Raw genomic sequence first — 18,624 nt, 5'->3', positions numbered from 1 at the left:
CAGTATATTAGGAAGATATTTGATGTTGCTATATTGAACATGTACATAAGTTGTGTTTGGACGGCTTTGGAGACTGAGTTAGAGGTTAAGGGAAGAGACTCATATCGAGAAAATTCTTAGAGTACTCAAGGGTGGACAGGGGAGAAATCAGAAAAAAATTTCAGGGGAGCGTTGAATTACACAAATAATTTTTTTTGCTACTAAATAAATATATTTAATAATTAAAGTTTTACATCAACAACTATAAAAATGATAAAAATACATGAGAAAAAACATAATTATAAAGATTTTGTGATGAATCCTTGTATTCGCCGCACACGTTTGCGACATATTCGTTGCAAACTCTACGATGAATACTGAATTTGTCGCAAAAGTTTGCAACAAAAATGATATTCATCACAAAATTTATAACGAATCTGAAATTCATTACAAATAATGGGATGAATTCCATATTTGTCGCAAAAATATGCAATGAATGTCATATTCATCACAAAAAGCTACGACAAATGCCTTATTCATCGTAAATCTATGATAAATGTTGAATTTCATCGCTAATTGGCAATGAATTTGGTGACGAATTATACTTAATATGCGACAAAATATTTTTGTCGCTAATTTCATTGTTAATTAGCTATAATTTATTTTTTGTTGCTAAATTTATTACAGATTTCGGATGAAAATTTTTCAACGCTAAATTTCATCCCTAAATCAATATTTTTTTAGTGATTTAATGTCCTTATAGTTTGTATAATTTTGTATGTTTCTTTTATTCTTTTAAATATATATATATATATATATATATATATATATATATATATATATATATATATATATATATATATATATATATATATATATATATATATATGGGAATTAGAGTACTTACTATTCATTGATCAGATTTTTTTTTAATTTTCAATATTGAGTTGAATAACTTTGTAAGTCATTTATCACCTTATTTCTCAAGACATTCCCATACTTCTATCGAAATATCATTTAGTCTAATGTTTTTTCCATTTTGTATCCTATTTAAAGCTTTCTATCTCATAAAGTACATATTTGGCCGGCATATTCCCTTCAATAAGGTTCATGGGCTCTCTCACCAGTTCAGCAAAAATTTGACCAGATGTTTTATAAAATAATTGCATTGCATGAGGATGTCGAAGACAAGAAGAAGGACCTCATCGATGTGCTCCTCTAGCTCAAGACCAAGGAGAGAACATCATGATGTGGTATAAGAAGCACGAGATGATTGAACTTAAGTTTTGATAATGACAAAGAGTTTAAAGTTAAAGTTTGTTATTGTTCTAACAAGTTTGATCAAGTGTACAGGAAAGTTCTAAGTGATCTTAGGCAATGTGAAAGTCCTAGTTGAGGCTAGACAAAGAAGTCCTAGTAGATACTTGGCAGGTGAAAAGTCAAAGTTACGGCTAGGCAAGGAAGTCCTAGTCCGGGGGACTAGACGAAGTCTTGACAGGTCAAGGACATCAGATAAAACCTAGGGTTGAGGACACTAGGTTAAAGTCCTGGGGGTGGTCGCGGACATTGGGCGAAAGACTGGACGGGTCGGAGTTCGGATGCCCAGCAGAAAGTCCTAAAGTCTCAGATGCTGATCAAAAGTCTAAACAGTCTAGAGGATCAGTTTGGCATCAGATAAACTCTCTTGAGAGGAGTAAGTGAGGACGTGTTTCTTGTAGAGGGAATAGTAAGCATTGGTTCGACCTAGGACTTCAAGAAAATTCGAAAGTCAGAACCGAACAGTCCTAAGACTGTCAACACACTATAGTTTTATTGTACTAACTATATTTTGCAAACTTAATATGTTTCTGCTAGACTAATAAGTTTTTGCAGGAGAAAAAACAAAGAAAAACTTTGGGTGAATAGTGCTCGAAGCGCCTCCTATGCTGCTAGAGGCACTTCAAATAACCTGGTAGAAGACACCACTGAAAGGGCTCGGAGGTGCCTTAGAGCTAGGCGAGGAGGCGCCTTATAGAGCACAGAAGGTGCCCTCAAGTGGATAAATAACGCAGGTTGCGGGGTTTATCGAGTCCAAAGCTAAGGGGATAAATCTTGTAGCTGGAGGCACCTTGGACGAGGTTAGAGACACCCTCAATGCTCTATGAAAGACTTGTTCAAGCAGCTCTCTATACGAAATTGAAATTCAAGTTTGCTACGACTTCTCTCTTGTGTATTGCTTCAAAAATGACTCTACGAAGTTGTAGCATGACTCCGACAATTGAAAGTCCAGAACTTCTAATCCTTAGTTGTCGATATAATTTCATTTATAGCATTTAAATTATTATACTTGTACTTATTCGAATTATTAGTGAATTACTCAACAAAAGTGGTCATCGATCACGAACCTTGGAATAGAAGTCGTCACAAGCTCTGAACCAAGTAAAAAAAAAATGTTAGCACTTGTTTTCTTTTGCTATTATCTTTATCTCAGCTGCGTTTACTCTGACTATTTTACGAAAAATGTGAAAAAAAACACGAGTAGTATTCCCCCCCCCCCCCCCCCCTCCTAGTGCTTTCAATTCTACACATGACTCCCAGGGCAATGGTGCAATGATTAGAGTCTTCAAACAGTTAATCATGCATCAAAGGGTCGAATCCCAACTACGGCGCACTGTAGAGATTTTCTTCTAGTGTGATGACAACTCTAAGGCTATATTTGGTTAGGGGTAATGTAATCAAGTTTGTAATGTAATTAGGCTTAGAATGTAATTGGATTACATATTGTTGGCCTTGTAATTCAAATTATAAAATTTTATTACTTGTTGTTAGCCTTTCATAATTCAGATTATACTATATTACAGTTTTAAAATTGTACCAAATTGATTACATTATAAGGTTGATTACCCCTCACTAAATATAGCCTAAGAACATTGGTCACTTGGATGGGCCTCCATGAACACTTCCTAATTTACCCTGATAACTAGTAGAAATTTTTTATAGGACTAAACCGATCATCATCAAAATTATTAGATACCATGAATTACTATTAAAAAAATATGCTGGAAAGCATCAAGGCTATTATCCTAGTACGTAGTTAATTTAACTTCTTTTTTTTGCTTTTAATTATTATTTTTCCTTTTTCAGGAAGTACTCCTTCCCGAGAGCTAAACAAGAATGACAACCATGCATCGATGATAAGGAAACCTAAGACGTTAGTGATGTAAGGTCATGTGGAAGGGAGATAAATCATGGTCTTGAATGGCCTCCTAACATGAGTTTCTCTATATCGTCTTCTGTGATCTTTGTCGACTTTCCATTGATAACTTGCCTCACTTTCTTTTGTGCTTAATTTCACTAATGTCTCAGGTTTCATCCTCACGGGCTAGCACAGAAGGCTTATACACTGGTGTTGCCACATATAAGTCTGGGATCAATTCTCAACGGCTACGGAAGTCCTGTGGATTATCTTATCCCCTTGCATACGCTAATATTACTATGTCCCTAATGATTTACTTGTCTATATCTAACCTAAGGAGCGACCATACTAAGAACGTTATCACTTTTTACAAGTTCACGTCTAGGGTTTCACTAATTAACGTCGTTCTTGTCCTGCTCCCTACAAGGAATACTTGCTAAAAAAGAAAAAATATATATAATTAAATGGAAAAAAAAGTTAAATTAACTATATATACCAAGATAACAGCCTTAATGCTTTCAAGCGTGATCGATGTGATTTCCTTGGCCCAATGCCCCGGCGACGGTGACAGAAATGTCCTTGGCAAGGGTGCAGTCTATACTCCACCTCTCTAGTGGAGAAGAAAAACTTCATACGGGTGAGGCTCATCATTTCCATGGCGTTGATCTTCCTCAGTTTTTTCCAGTAGTCTCCGTAGGGGGGAGAGGGCAACATTGCAGTTGTCGTAGATGAAGAACTGGTCGAAGGTCACATCTTTGGTCGATAGGCGAAGTTCAAGTCCTAGTTCTTAGCGATCGCCCGTGCAGCCTCTCGGTTGGTCGCCACGAAGCAGCTACCTACCCAAGCCGCAGGCGGATGAGCAACCCTTTCACGTGCTCACGCACCAAGTCAATGAGCTTTTGGTGTGAGACACCCTTGCAAGGAGGTGCCAGTTTTCGATCAGGGGATACGCACTAGACGAAGATAAGATATTAGTTATTTAGTTCAATGTAGGCGCGGTCACTTTCGCTACCTAGCGAGGTAGCAACATGGCAGTCTCACGAGCGATTATTTCCCCACCAAGCAACGACATGGCCGCACAAGGTAGCAACAAGAGCGTATCTAACCGTTGTACGACTCATATCACAAGCATAATTCATGGTGTTTGAGCAAGTGCTGAGTTTGAGACTGTCTATAGCAATTTTTACACGGTCTTGTCTTCCAATTTTAAAAAATTTTGGTTTTATTTTGTAATGTGAGTTGAAGTTTTAGCCCTTTTTTTTTAATTATTATTATTATATCTTCTTTGGCTTCCCTTGGTTTCATTGTGTATTGTGAATTATTATTATTATTATTATTATTGTTGTTATTATTATTATTGGCTTTCTTTTTACGTGTAATACTATATTTTGTGGTCCAATGTGGAGATGGCTCATATTGGCTCCGTCCTAACGCATGCGACCCCGTTGGGAGAGGAGAACCATTGTCTCCCTTCCTTCCTCGACCATACATTGAAGAAGATGGCAGCAAAGCAAAGAAAGCGAGTAGTAGGAGAGGGCAACTTCCATGGCTAAGTAATTAAGGCCAGTTAGCTCCTTGAGCAGTTAAGTGGCCCCTCCTAGTTTATGTACATATATTAATTTTGAGAAGACTGAGTTGGAAACTGAAGGCACCGAGTAATTTTGCGTGTCAAAAATAGAAAGTAAGAAAAAAATATCAACAATCGGATTAGGGAGGGGTCTTGGTACATGCACGGGATTAGTTTCTTCGTATTCTAAATCACGGCGTTACCATTTGCTAAGAATTGAGCGTTTTCTAAACATTTTAACCATGAAAATTATTATATATATATAATTAAAGATCTATTTATAACAGTATCATTTATATAGTAGGGATTAATTGCCACCCTTGATTATTATACTTAAAAAAAAACGACGAAGATGTTAAAATAGACCTTCGCACCCCTAAAGCTTGGGGTGTGGTGTTACATTCTCAAATATGATTCAATTCTCATGTAAAATACAGGTATGATGATTAAACTACTTAGTAACATTAAATCGTCACATCAAACACAATTACATTTTCTGAATTCACTTACTGAACAAAATATAAGAGTAAGACTATCCATCTCAGACTAATCAACTAACCAGAATTGAATACACTATTAAAATTAAATTTTTAAAAAAACTTCCTCAAAATAAATGAATACTGTTTTTTTTTTATTTAGAAAATAAAACCTATTTTTTAAATATTAAAATATCATTTAATTTTTAAAAAATAAAAAGAATAGATTGAATATTAAAAACTAAATATTAAGAGAAAAAATAATAAAAATAAAAATAAGATAAATTATAGGGAAGATGTATTGTATAGTTAAAAAATATCTAAATTTAATAAAATAATTCTTCTATCCTAAATTTTAAATTTTAAATAAGAAATACGACGTGGATACTCTTATACTCTCCCGGAATCCAGCATTCTGAAACAGTGCCCGAGCTCATAGGAGAGGAGTTGCAGAATAATTCATTGAGCAGGCACAGATCGCTGTTGGAACAAATACAATCATAAACTTTCAAGAGTATTCACGAATTGTGTCAATATTCAAGCATTCTATAAGCTGAATTAACCATATTGACAGTGATGAGTGAACAGATTTATTTTCCTGGTATACAATGCCTTCCGAAAGAACTCTGTCAAGCTGCCGTCCTATGTGCATGAACATGCAATCATTATAAGTATCAGCCAGCAAAAACGATGAATAATTTGTTCGTTTCCACATTAAAGGCTAGTCAAAATGTTCCCAATCATTGGTAATCATGGCGGATGATGTGTTCGGAAAAGATGCATTTAGGTTTTCTGACCCAGAATCAAATGTCTCCCATGAAGTAGTCATAGAGACAGCACTACTGTTGTTGTCAATGAAGGGGTTAGAATTTAATGCTTTTAGCGAGTCTAGTGTCTCCACGATGTTCTGGATACGGCGAACCTGCAAGGAAGTTAGATTCTTGAACAATGATGTATTGGAAGTAATCAACTGCACAATGACTGTTAACTCAAAATGATGAAAAAATGTTCTCGATAGGGGAATCAGTAGAGATTTTCCTCTTTTCTGTTTGCACATAATAAGATCAAGTCATGATTAAAAAAAAAAAAGAGAAAAAAAAAAGAGAATTGCCTTAGGCTTAGACATCCAGTGTCAAACTCTATCGATTTTTAGTGAGAGGCTATGCCATCATCCACAGGTGGAAGGATTTTCATCATTCAAGTACCTCAATATGTAAAGGAAGAGCTAGGAAGTTGCCAAAAGTGACTCATCAAAAATAAGGGTTTTCAAATTGTTAGATGAAGTTAATCAATGATAATAAGCAACATAAATATAGAAAAACTCACAAGAAAGTACCAGAATTAGTAGGTGCTAAATAAAGTCAACACAAATTGCTTACAAGAAATAAACTAGATTGGAGAAAAAGCTAGATAAATAGGAAAAATATGTTCTAAAATTTGGTATACTGAAGTTAAGAATAAAAATGGAATGGGTATCATGCTAGAAAAGGATTATAAGAATATATTTGTCAAAGTATAAAAGATACGACGATAAAATTTATTGTGCTACAACTAGTTTTAGAAAATAAGATACTTAACATTATGTCTATACACTTCAGCAAGACTGATTGATCAAAAGGGGATTTTGAGAATACCTAAATTCAATTATTCACAGTATACCAAAAGAAATGAATACAATTTTAGAATCTTCTAATTCTCAATGCTTGCTTTTAAGAAGAGAGAAGAGTATTTGTTCACCTTTAGCAATTCACCTTTCTAAATAATTGTGTAAAAATTATGAGGTAATACCTTGGAATACAGGACTAACCATCTTAGAAACCGTATGAAAAAACTTATTTACAAAAGATACTTATTTAAAGAGTGAAAGATATAGAGATGTAGATAATTTGAATAGAAATATAAAGTAGCAAAAATTGGGATAAAAAAATTTATAAGAATAGCAATTGGCAAAACATTTTATTTTTACATTTTGGATATGTTGTTAACATATACAATAATCAAATTTTATCCCACTAAGTATGGTCAACTTTATGAATCCTCCTAATCTTTTAAGCTCTATTCTCTACTATATTATCTATATTTAAATATATTTTATCCTTAGTAACCAAGTCTTCTCTGGTATTTCTCTTCTTCATTTAATGCATTTATTGGTCTTCTAAGGTTGTACCATCTTAAACACATCTCTCGAAATTTTTTCTCAATAAGCGCAACTTCAAATTTCTCTTTAATGTTCTCAATTTTTATCCTCTTTATCCTCGTATGTCCGCACATCCACCTTAACATACTCATCTCTACAACTCTCATATTTGTATAATCATCATTTTGTAGAACTACCATTTAAGTTTTAGAGGTAGTTTACGATAACAAAGAACATCTGATGCTCTCCTCCATTGCAATCATCTTGCCTTTATTTTATGTAAGACATCTCTCAATCATTTTGCAAAAACAATCATAAATACTTAAAACTCTAGGTAACTCGTCTTCTCCTATCTTAACAATTATCTCATTACATGTAATATCATTTAACTTAAATTTCATATATTCTATCTTTACTAAGTTTAAAACATTTCAAAATATTTAAAGCTCTTTGACTCTTAGTAACTCGTCTTCTCCTATCTTAACAATTATCTTACCACATTTAATATTATTTAACTTAAATTTTATATATTCTATCATTACTAAACTTAAAACATTTCACTTTTCAATTCTAGTGTTTCCTGCTAAGATTTGAGCTTAGCATTTACTTCTTCATGTGCCTCATCTACTAAAATAATATCATCTGTAAATAAAATGCATCATAGTAACATGTTTTGGATGTCCAGTGAATTCATCCATGATTTGTGTAAAAAATTAAGAATTTAGAGTTGATCCTTGATTAACTCATCTTTATAAGAAAGACTTCGGTTAATATGTCTGGAGTCTTCAATCTTGTCATTACATCATCGTACATATTCTTTAATTATTTCAATATACATTACACTAACACATTACTTCCTTCAGGACTCTTATCATATTGTTTTCTTAAGGTTGACAACTACCATGTGTAAAACTTGCTTCTTTTCTTAATACTTTTCAATTAGTTGTTTGAGAAGATGTATAACTTCTATTATTGACTTTCTAGACATAAACCCAAATTGATTTCCGATCAATATAGTCTCTTTATTTTTTTTCACTCTTTTTCAAAGTTTCACAATATAACTCATTAGTTTAATACCGCTATAATTGAATTGCACAATTTTATGTCTCCTTTGATTTCATATATTAGGAAATATTTTCCCTTCACGAGATCATCTTAATGAGACAACAGTTTGGTTAGACTAGACCAATCGAGGGAAGCTAATTACTCCATCTAGCCCATTAAAACCAACTGAGTTGTTAGAACCAATCAACTCACCCAAACTAAATGACCTGAATGGCCTCGTGACCCAACCAAACAACTAAATTAATTGTCTCGACTAAATCACTCGAATCTATCAGTCACCTTGGCTCACACTAATTTACTAGACCACTTGGCAGTCCCATGTTGTATGGCCAAATTAGCCTTTGCAAATTGATCTACTTCCATGAACAATTGTGAAAGCTAGAAAACAAAAAAGAAAATGTTTACATATAAATAAAGTGAAGAACTTGTGGGTAAGTGAAAAAAATGACTTTGGTTTCTTTGCCAAACAAAGAAATATCTAGTGTCCCTAAAGAAATTTTTTTATTGACCAAAAATAATTTTACATTTGACCATGATTTCTTACAGCATCAAACATTAAAAAATGTAAAAAATATTTTCATGAAGCGAATTAAGCCTTAGGAAATGCTTGATGTATATATATAATTTTTTTGTAAACTTGTTAATGAGTCTTCTATAGATAATTTATTTTTGGAGACTAAAAATTATAAATATTTAAGAATCATATACCTGTTCATAAAATTAGATCAAATAAGATTTATAAAAAATTGAAGAAAATGAAGATAAATACAAGGCCGTCATATATTCCTGTAGACATTTATAAGAATTTAAAAGATCAAGGTAATCTTTAGTTAACTGTGTTATTTAATAAATTTTGAGTGCTACAAAGATACCCGAGCATGTAGGAAAAGGTTTCTACTCCAATTAATAACAATAACAATGATATACAATAGTCTCTAAGTATAAAGATATTAGTGAGTTATGCGATTAAACTTTAAAAAGTAGTTATTAAAAGAATTTGATAAAATATGAAACAATCATTTTTAAGAATCAATTAGGAACGTCCTGCAGGTAATTTGGGGTATTGACCCTAAGGCTTCATATTGGGAAGATTACCCTAGATGCAATTTATTTAATAAGACAACTATTAAAAATATTTAAATAAAAAAGGAGGAAAATTTACATATAGTGTTACCAATTTAGGATATAATAATGACATTGTTGCCATAAAAAATATGCATGATAGTTGTTACTAATATTAGAACTAATGATGATTTTCTTGTAGTTATTTATACACCTCCATTAAAGCTCATTTGTATGTTTTAAAATTAATATTGAATAAATTAACTAACTATAATCGCATTCACGAACAATATTATATTAATTGACAAATCATTTTCCTATAGCTATAGCCTTGCATTAAAGATCAAGTCAAAGTTGTTTTTAAATTAACACTAGATAATCATAATGATATTCAATAAATAAATGGTTAAAATAAAAGCTTCTAGAGTCTTGTGCGATTGTCATGTTCCTCTTTAGCTAAAATAAAAGATACTAGTATTTGAGGGAAATTAAATGTAGCTTTAGTATATAATAGAATGAGGGAAAAAAAATTGATCATCATGGCATTATCATTGACACACTAATAGTTAAAAGAGTCAAAACTAAAAGAGTGGAAGGTTGTAATGAAAAAGACAAAAAATGTTATCATAAGTAAAAAAATAATTAATTTAAAAACTTGTCAATACTACAACTTTGCACAGCAACTTAATGAAGGAAAAAAAACTCATGCAGTTGTAGTTGACCTTAAATAGTTGGAAAAAACGCAACTCAACTTTGCAATGTCCTTGCACATGACTTTAGATAGTTGATATACTAGCAATTTGGCACAGAGTGAACATTAAGTAATAAACAATTTGTTAGCAAAAAAAAGCCACTATAGAATTATCAGTTCATATTTCTTCCAATAATTTATATTCAACTTTCATAACTTCCTCAACGGTCATCTATATGGATTCTCCTAAGCGAATGAGATTGATTCTTTACTATATTATCATCCATATTTAAATAAATTTTATTCAATTTTATTGTTAATAATTAAGTCTTATTTTGTCTCTCTTACTCAATTAATGTGCATATTTGTCGTGATCATACATCGCCTAACTAGGACATTTATTGATTGCCTAAGTATATGTTTATACCATCTTAAATGCATTTCTCGGAGTTTTTCCTTAATAGATACAACTTTAATTTTTTGTCCAATGCTCTTATTTCTTATCTGTCCATTTTGGTATGTCCATACATCAACTTTAACATCCTATCTTGTAACTCTCATCTTCTGCTTGTATACTCGCTTTATAGCCCAACATTAAACTTCATATATCATATCAAATCTAATCAGCATTTTGTAGCACTTTTCTTAAATTTTAGAAATATCTTACGATCACAAAAAATAGCGAACACCATCCTCTATTTCAACTATCTTCCTTATATCTTACGTAAAATATCTATAACTCCTCTATTCTTTTGCTCTTTCAATTACAAGTAACTCATCATCTTTTATCTTAATAATTATCTTAATATGTATATTACTACTAAACTTAAATTTTATATATCTTATTTTTATATTGCTAAGTCTAAAACATTTAACTTCCAATGTCTTCCGCCAAGATTCAAACTCTAGCAATTACTCTTTCATGAGTCTTACAAATCAAAACAATATCATCTATTAACAACATGCACCATGGTAATATGTACTTTCTCATTCCACCACCAATATTCTTTTCCCTTCAATGTCTCTTGTACTTCCTCATTTCACCACCAATATTCTTTATTTAATGGTGTTTATCCTCTTGACTCACCGAGTATGCTCTTGCCACTGTTTTTATATTTGACGCTATCTTATCTAATGTATTTGAGCCGCCATGTATTTCTCATACTAGTATTTTTACCTTCCATTAAAGATTCTTTGTTTCTCGTCCTTTAACTTCCACCACTTGATCGTCATACATATTTTCCTTAAGTATGCTTGAAGCACATATCTAATTGTTCTTCTCTCTTTTTAAAAAATATATTAGCTATTATAAATTTATATGCTATTGCGAAATCCAATATACTTTTTCTTTCTTTTCTTGTTCCAAAATCATAGTCATCATGCACCCTCTCATATTCCTCGTTTCTTACTCTATATATCCATCTAGATCTCCTCCTATTAAAATCGTCTTATTTGTCGAAATTTTTTTGTACAGCCTCATTTAGGTCTTCCCAAAATCTAAGTTTGATGTCTTCATCTAATTTATTTTTTAGGTGTATCTATGTTAATTTCATTAATAAATTCTTTTAATTTCGCTAACTTAAAAACTATAATCTTATTTTCCTTTCTAACTACTATTATTATTTTATCCTTTAACGAAATATCTACAATAATATATACTTCATTTCTAATTTTACTTTTTCCTATGTACCAAAACTTAAAATTATAGTTTTCTATCATCTTTGTCTTCTCCCCTATTCATTTTGTCTCTTGTAAATAGAAAATATTTTTTTTCTCTTAAACATCGTAATTACTACCTCTATTGCTTTGTCAGTGAGTGTTCCTATGGTGTATGTTCCACTTTAAGACAATCAATAATTTTATAATATTTAGTCTTATCCAACCTGCAGAGTATAGGGGTGCATGGGTTATAGGTTTGGAATAAGAAATGAAGAAGGAAAAACTATATTGAATTTTGTAATAGCATATGACCTTATACTAGCTAATATGTTTTTTAAGAAAAGCGAAGAACACTTATCACGTTCAAAAATGGAAATAACAAATCACAAATTGACTTTCTTATGGAAGGATAGAAGAATTTATAAAGATTGCAAGATTATCTTTGGAGAAAACTTAACTACCCAACATATGTTAGTAGTGTTGGATATACGCCTCAAACATAGTATCAAAAGAAGAAAAATATGCATGACTCCTAGAATTAAGTGGTGAAAGTTAAAGGATAGGAAATAAAACATATTTAAAGAAAGGATAGGAGTACAAATATTAGAAGAAATATACGGCAATTCGAATATGATATGGGATAAGATGATATTAAAGTTGAAAATAGTAGCCAAGAGTGTACTCGGTGAGTCAAAAGGGTATGCACCACAAGTAAAGAATCTTGATAGCGGAATGAGAAAGTACAAGAGAAAGTGAAGGAAAAATGAAGTATTATATACTTGTAAGAACGAGGAAAACTTAAAAAATATATATATAATAGCCAAGAAAGAGGTTAAGAGAGTAGTGAATGAAGCTAAAAATGAAATTTTGAATGGTTATATCGTAAATTGGTAATGTTCAAAAGTGGGAAAAATAAATTACAAATTAACTTTCTTATGGTTAGGAAGAAGAATTAAAAAATTTATAAAGATTACAAGGTTATTCCGAAGAAAACTTAACTACCAAACATAGGTTAGTAGTGTTGGATATACGCCTCAAACATAATATCAATAGAAGGAAATTATACACGACTCATAGACTTAAGTGATGGAAATTAAAAGATAGAAAGCAAAATATATTTAAGGAAAGGGAAGGAGTACAAGTACGAGGAGAATTATACAACGACTCAAATACAACATAGGATAAGATGGTATCAAAGTTTAAAATAATAACCAAGAGTGTAATCGGTGAATCAAAAGGGCGTGCACCACTAAGTAAAAAATTTTGGTGACGGAATGAGTAAATACAGAAGAAAGTGAAGGAATAGCCTATAAAGTATTATATACTTGTAAGAATGATGAAAACTTTAAAAAAATATACAATAGCTAAAAAAAAGAGGAAAAGAAAGTCATGAATGAAACTAAGAATGAAATTTTAAATGCTTATATCTTAAATTGGATACAAAATAAGGGGAAAGAAACATTTACAAAATAGCTAAAGCGAGAGAGAGGAAGTCAGGAAATCTTATCGAAATAAAATGTATTAAAAATTAAAAATAAATGTAATAGGATACTAGTAAATTATGAGGAAATAAAAAAGCGGTGAAAGTGGTATTTTCATCCTTTTAATGAAGATTTATGTGACCAACTTAACTTAGGTAATTTAAGTAGGTCGATGTGTATAGAAATTTAATTTTTATTGTATAATTTAAAATTCAGATGTAGAATAAGTTTTAAATTAGATGCAAAATGAAAAAATAATTAAAGCAAATGATATTCCGATAAAGGTATGGAAGTGCTTAGGGAAATAAAATATTGAATGACTCACAAAGTTATTTAACTTGATATTGAAAACAAAAAAAACTAATCAATGGATGGTAAGTACTCTAATTTCCGTATATAAGAAGGAAAGAGTACAAAATTGTATAAATTATAAAGGTATTAAATATATGAGTTATACTATGAAATTTTAGAAAAGAGTAATAGAAAAAAGAATAAGAAAGGAGACCATGTGATTGAAAATCAATTTGAATTTATGTTTGGAAGGTCGATAATAGAAGTTATACATCTTCTCATACAACTAATTGAAAAATATCAGAAACAAAAATAAAATCTACACATTATTTTCGTTAACCTAGAAAAAAAACTTATTATAGAGTTCCAAAAGAAATTATATAGAGAAGCCGAGAAAAGAGAAGTGTTAACGCAGCATATATTGAACTAATTAAAAATATGTATGAGTATTTAATGACAAGATTGAAGACTTCAAGCGATTAACCGAAGCATTTCTTATAAAGATATGATTACATCAAGGATCAGCTCTAAGTCCCTATCTTTTTACACTAATCATGGATTAAAACACATCCAAGAAGTTCTTGTGATGTGAAACTATGACAATTATGCACATCAAACAAGAAAGACCAAAAAAATACTTGATTAGTAACAATAAAATAAAATAAAATTTATTTAAATATAGATGATATAGTAGTGGATAGAGTCCAATGGAATAAAAGGATCCACATAGTCACCCCACCTATAGGATAAGGCTTGGTGGTGGTTGTTGTATGCAACTTACAAATTAAAATCTCTTGCATATTTAACATAGTATTTAACTTAGCATCCAAATTCTCATGTCCTTGCTGAGACATTGCAATTAGACCCTACAACGCGTTTCTTCCGGACCAACATAAGATTAACACAATAGTTTGATAAATCCATACATAATATTTATCTATGTTTTAACATTGTCTGATAACCTAATACAACCCTCCTCTTGATGACAAGAAATTACAAAGAAAAAATCCCTCATAAACCGCATCAGAGTTGTGTGAATAGGAAACAAATTACCCAGAGTAAAATAAGTTTTCCAAAGGCGCAGATGAAGAGAACATTTGAAGCACTTCTAGATCATGTTTGACCTCTACATCATGTTTGACCTCTAGATCATGATCTAGTATCATCATACTCTAACTTAATTCTTCACACATTATGCTCATATAAAAGAAGGGATCATGTTTCTCTTCCCTTAGCCTCTTAGTAATAGAAGCTTCAATCAGTTTCTCTGTCCCCTTATTCATTGGTTTTGCAAAAAAAATTTTAGTCAACCTCTTTATAGACTTTCCAATTTTCTCCATCAACTGTCGACATTCATTTGTGCCATGGTCACAGTCTCTATGATATTGATAATACTTATCTATGCTTCTCTCGCCGACTAGAGAATCCATTAAAATTGAATTCCATAGCAATTTTTGCCTTTAATTGCAGTCAAGATGGAACTATGCCTAGTATTTAGACAAGTATACATCATTTTTAAAACTACCCAATAATCCTCTTCTCTTGTCCCTTTTGGACTTCTAGGCCACTCCAAGCATGATGTTGAAACTCTTCTTTCACTTCTCTAGCAATCTAAGATCAATAAAATCAGATAGCTCTCGCCAAAAACTCATAGTAACCATTGGTGGTCTGTTATAAAGTTCAAAGATAAATTCTAGATTATCAAGTCCAGCCCGCTATTACCATCAAAGGGACCACCAGAAGTATTCCAATATGGTTTTAGCTTCTACATTAAGTCTTTGACATAATCTCTAAATCTCATCTAGATGTTACTTTATTGTCAAAAGAATTTTTGCATTCTTCTTTGGTCTAGCAATTGCCATCATGTTCCTCAAATTCCAAGTGAATTTACGGAAGATAGCCATGGAACTTATAGGGAGATTCATATACCAATGGCATGCAACTGCTCTTGGAATTGTCAAAAAATTCTTCTACAATAAAATCCATAATGGCAAGTCTATCTCATGGAAATCACCTAAGTGCCATCGGATCATTAGTTCCATTGCAGATGGGTAGAGATGGAAGCTTAAAATCAGATAGTACAGGAGTTCCTCAGTTTCAGCTATAAACAGTGTCCACAACTCCCAAAATCTGAATTTGTCTCTGAAGCTCTCTTTCATCTATCATCATTGATTTATCAGCAATGCCTCTCCAAGATCCATTTTGACTAGCTTGTAAAGCAACTGGTTGTTGTGAACCCAATTTAGAGTCTTGATTGACCTCAACGTTGGAAGTTCATTAGGCATTGCCTTTTCAAGCTCCTCCAAATCACATGGCAGTGGTGGTGATGGTGCCATCTCAAGAGCCAATGAAGGTTGCCGCTTGAGATTATATATGAGTAGAAGTTGGATCCGGCATCACAGCCTTCACATAGCAATGGTTGAGCATGGTTTGCAAATGCTACAAATCCTTTGGAGTCTTTCATCTGAAGATTCGTTGGTTGGTTGTAGAGGCAGCACCTATAGTGAAGCTCCTGGCACAGCACTGCCATACTAGTTATTGATGTCTTAGGTCAAGTGGTCTCAGAAGATCTAAGATCCATCTTTTCTGTTAGGCTCTACTAGCACTAGATATTTGTGTAGTTGCATTTACCCCATGAGCAAAGATCAAAGGATGCCAAATTCAAATAAAAAATAAATAGAGTAAAAATGTGGAGTAAATAAGTACCTAATGCATTAAGTGGCTGCACAAAACTTTGAGAAGTATTAAGTCAAGACATTAAAAAAATAACTACATTCAAACCTGGCATCATTAGTCTATTGGACGTTGGAAAGCAAAGCATGAAAGTTCCAAATCATCAATTACATAGTTTGATTGCTCTTATATGGCCACTGATATCCCAACATTTAGAAATCATATTAGCAAAAGCATAAAATAGGGCAAACTTTAGTTGTTAGATGTATTGATACAGGAAAAGGATTTCATATCTGATAATAGAAATTAGAATGTGGATGAGATGAAAACAAAAGTTTAGTAGCTGGATACTAAACAAGATTAGCTAATAAATAATGCAAATAACTATAGAATAACATTAAATTTATTCTAATTTCAGTAAAATCTAGATGCATATGTTCACCTCTGACTTCCTCTGCATTTTGGCTTCGCCCTCAGCCTCAATGCCGTCCAGTTTCAACAATTGCATCATGAGCAACTCAGTCAAAACAGCAAAGTCCTTAGCATCAGCTTTCGTGCTTGAATGAACGGCAGCCTCCAAAGCTGACACCTATGTCATAAATAAACTGAATTTAATCAAATTTGGAAGGAATATTGAAGATTACCAGGTGTCACGTGGGGAAGGCGCCGACCTTGGTGGCGAGCTTGTCCACTTCCGCTCTCACAGCTGCGATGGCATCGTAGGCCTTCTTCATATACAGATCCCGCTTCATCTGCTCGAACTTCCGCGCCTTGCTCACAGGGTCCTCTAAAAGCACGACCTTGGACATGTCCTTGATACCGGCCATGCGCAAGCAGTCATCATCATCCTTCTCTTTACCCCGGAATAAGAGCCGCTGTTCGTGCGGCTCCAGACCAGTCTCTTTCTCAAGTACCTTCTTCAGCTCCCCTTAAAACCATGAATCGATCATCAGAGCCAACGAAACAAAAGAAGTGAGGGGTCAATAGGGGCGATGGAATTCGTAAAGGGAAGGGGATCTACCGAAGGTGGATTCGACTGGGACGGAGACGTCAAGGAGTTGGGTGCCACGGAGAACCTTGATCTTAACGAGGTTGCCGCGGGGACCGGAAACCGCGTCGCTTCGATTCTGAACCAGTATCCCTCCTGGGTGAAGCTCCCCAGGTGCTATGCCCACGCTGCCATCGGCCTGCGCCGCCGCAGCGGCGTCGGTGGCGCTAGAGCCGTTCATTCGATACAGAAGAGAAGGAAGATGTGAAGGTTCCAGAATAGAGAGAGATATAAAAGTAAAGCAGGTATGTGCGTGAATCGGGAGAAGGCGAAAGGGCAACAAGCATTCGCCAGGAGATGGCTGCTTTCGACTTAAGCAAAAATGACTTGACAAAAAAAAAAGGTTTCGAATGGGAATCCACTAGCACGGGGGGGGTACACGAGGTGGTTAGGCCGAGCCCCACCTAATCTTGGGCCATGCTGGAGTATATCGGTAGACCTTGTGTAGGTAGCGGCGGCTTAGCCCATGAGTCGAACTGGGCACGATTAGAAAATAAATTTTTTTTGCTTGATCTGGCACAGGACGACCTCGTTCTGGGTCGAGGGCAATTTAAACAATTGAATTTTAGAGAAAAATACCCTCTTATTTAGAAAAAAAATGGATTAGAAATTTTTTGGTAGACAATATCAATATCTATAAACCTTTTTAGAGAGTCTCATCCTAACTTCTCAATAAGTTTCTGTAATACTATCTCGTATAATGACCAATGATGGGTTATCCGCTTATCCAAAGTATAATTTTATTTATTTGGTATAGTTCTAGGACATAGTCGAGTTAGTTATTACATGATAGATTTATAGAATTGAGTAAGAGTTGAATTATGATAAAGTCCGAAGAATTATCTTTTCATATGATGGCTAGTTTTAATTTTCGAATTTACTCCTATCATCAGAGTGATAGATTTTATCATTGTAGAATAGTTTATTTACTTGGGAGAACAAAATTAAAAATTAAGAAACGATGATATGTTTCCACTATTTATTTATTTTGTTGAAGTTTGTTTGCGTGAGAACACTAAGAAAAGAAATCATAGTGTAATTTGTTTTCATTCTATCTTAATATATTATTAAGAATCTGGATCCTTTAATAACTAACTCTCAATTAATTTGTTGAAAAAAATAAATTATATTAATATCCTTTTTTGGAAAAAAAAAATCAAGATTTATTAGTAATTTTCATAGACATATCAATCAGAGATATAGAGTTCACAACTAGCTTGGGCATATTATTAAAAAAATTTCTCATTAATTAATCAAGGATCTAGAGTTTGAGACTTAGCTGTGGCATATTATTGAATTTTTATCATGAATCAATTAGGA

At 32.8% G+C, this 18,624-nt stretch overlaps 1 protein-coding gene across 1 annotated transcript; it reads right to left on the bottom strand.

The window, feature by feature from the left end:
* Positions 1–5,659: 5,659 nt before the first annotated feature.
* Positions 5,660–17,616, bottom strand: LOC121981472 (BAG family molecular chaperone regulator 4-like). Its single transcript, XM_042534002.1, has 4 exons — positions 17,278–17,616; positions 16,928–17,184; positions 16,699–16,845; positions 5,660–6,119 (listed from the first exon to the last, which is right to left on the bottom strand). Exons 1-4 carry the CDS (start codon positions 17,483–17,485, stop codon positions 5,919–5,921), a joined length of 813 nt encoding a protein of 270 aa, XP_042389936.1. The 5' UTR covers positions 17,486–17,616; the 3' UTR covers positions 5,660–5,918.
* Between the last annotated feature and the right edge of the window lie 1,008 nt (positions 17,617–18,624).

The sequence above is a fragment of the Zingiber officinale genome, chromosome 5A (genome assembly GCF_018446385.1).
Source record: "Zingiber officinale cultivar Zhangliang chromosome 5A, Zo_v1.1, whole genome shotgun sequence".
Classification (NCBI taxonomy): Eukaryota; Viridiplantae; Streptophyta; class Magnoliopsida; order Zingiberales; family Zingiberaceae; genus Zingiber; species Zingiber officinale.
Note: the sequence above shows the minus strand (reverse complement) of the source record. Positions and strands in the feature narration are given on the sequence as shown.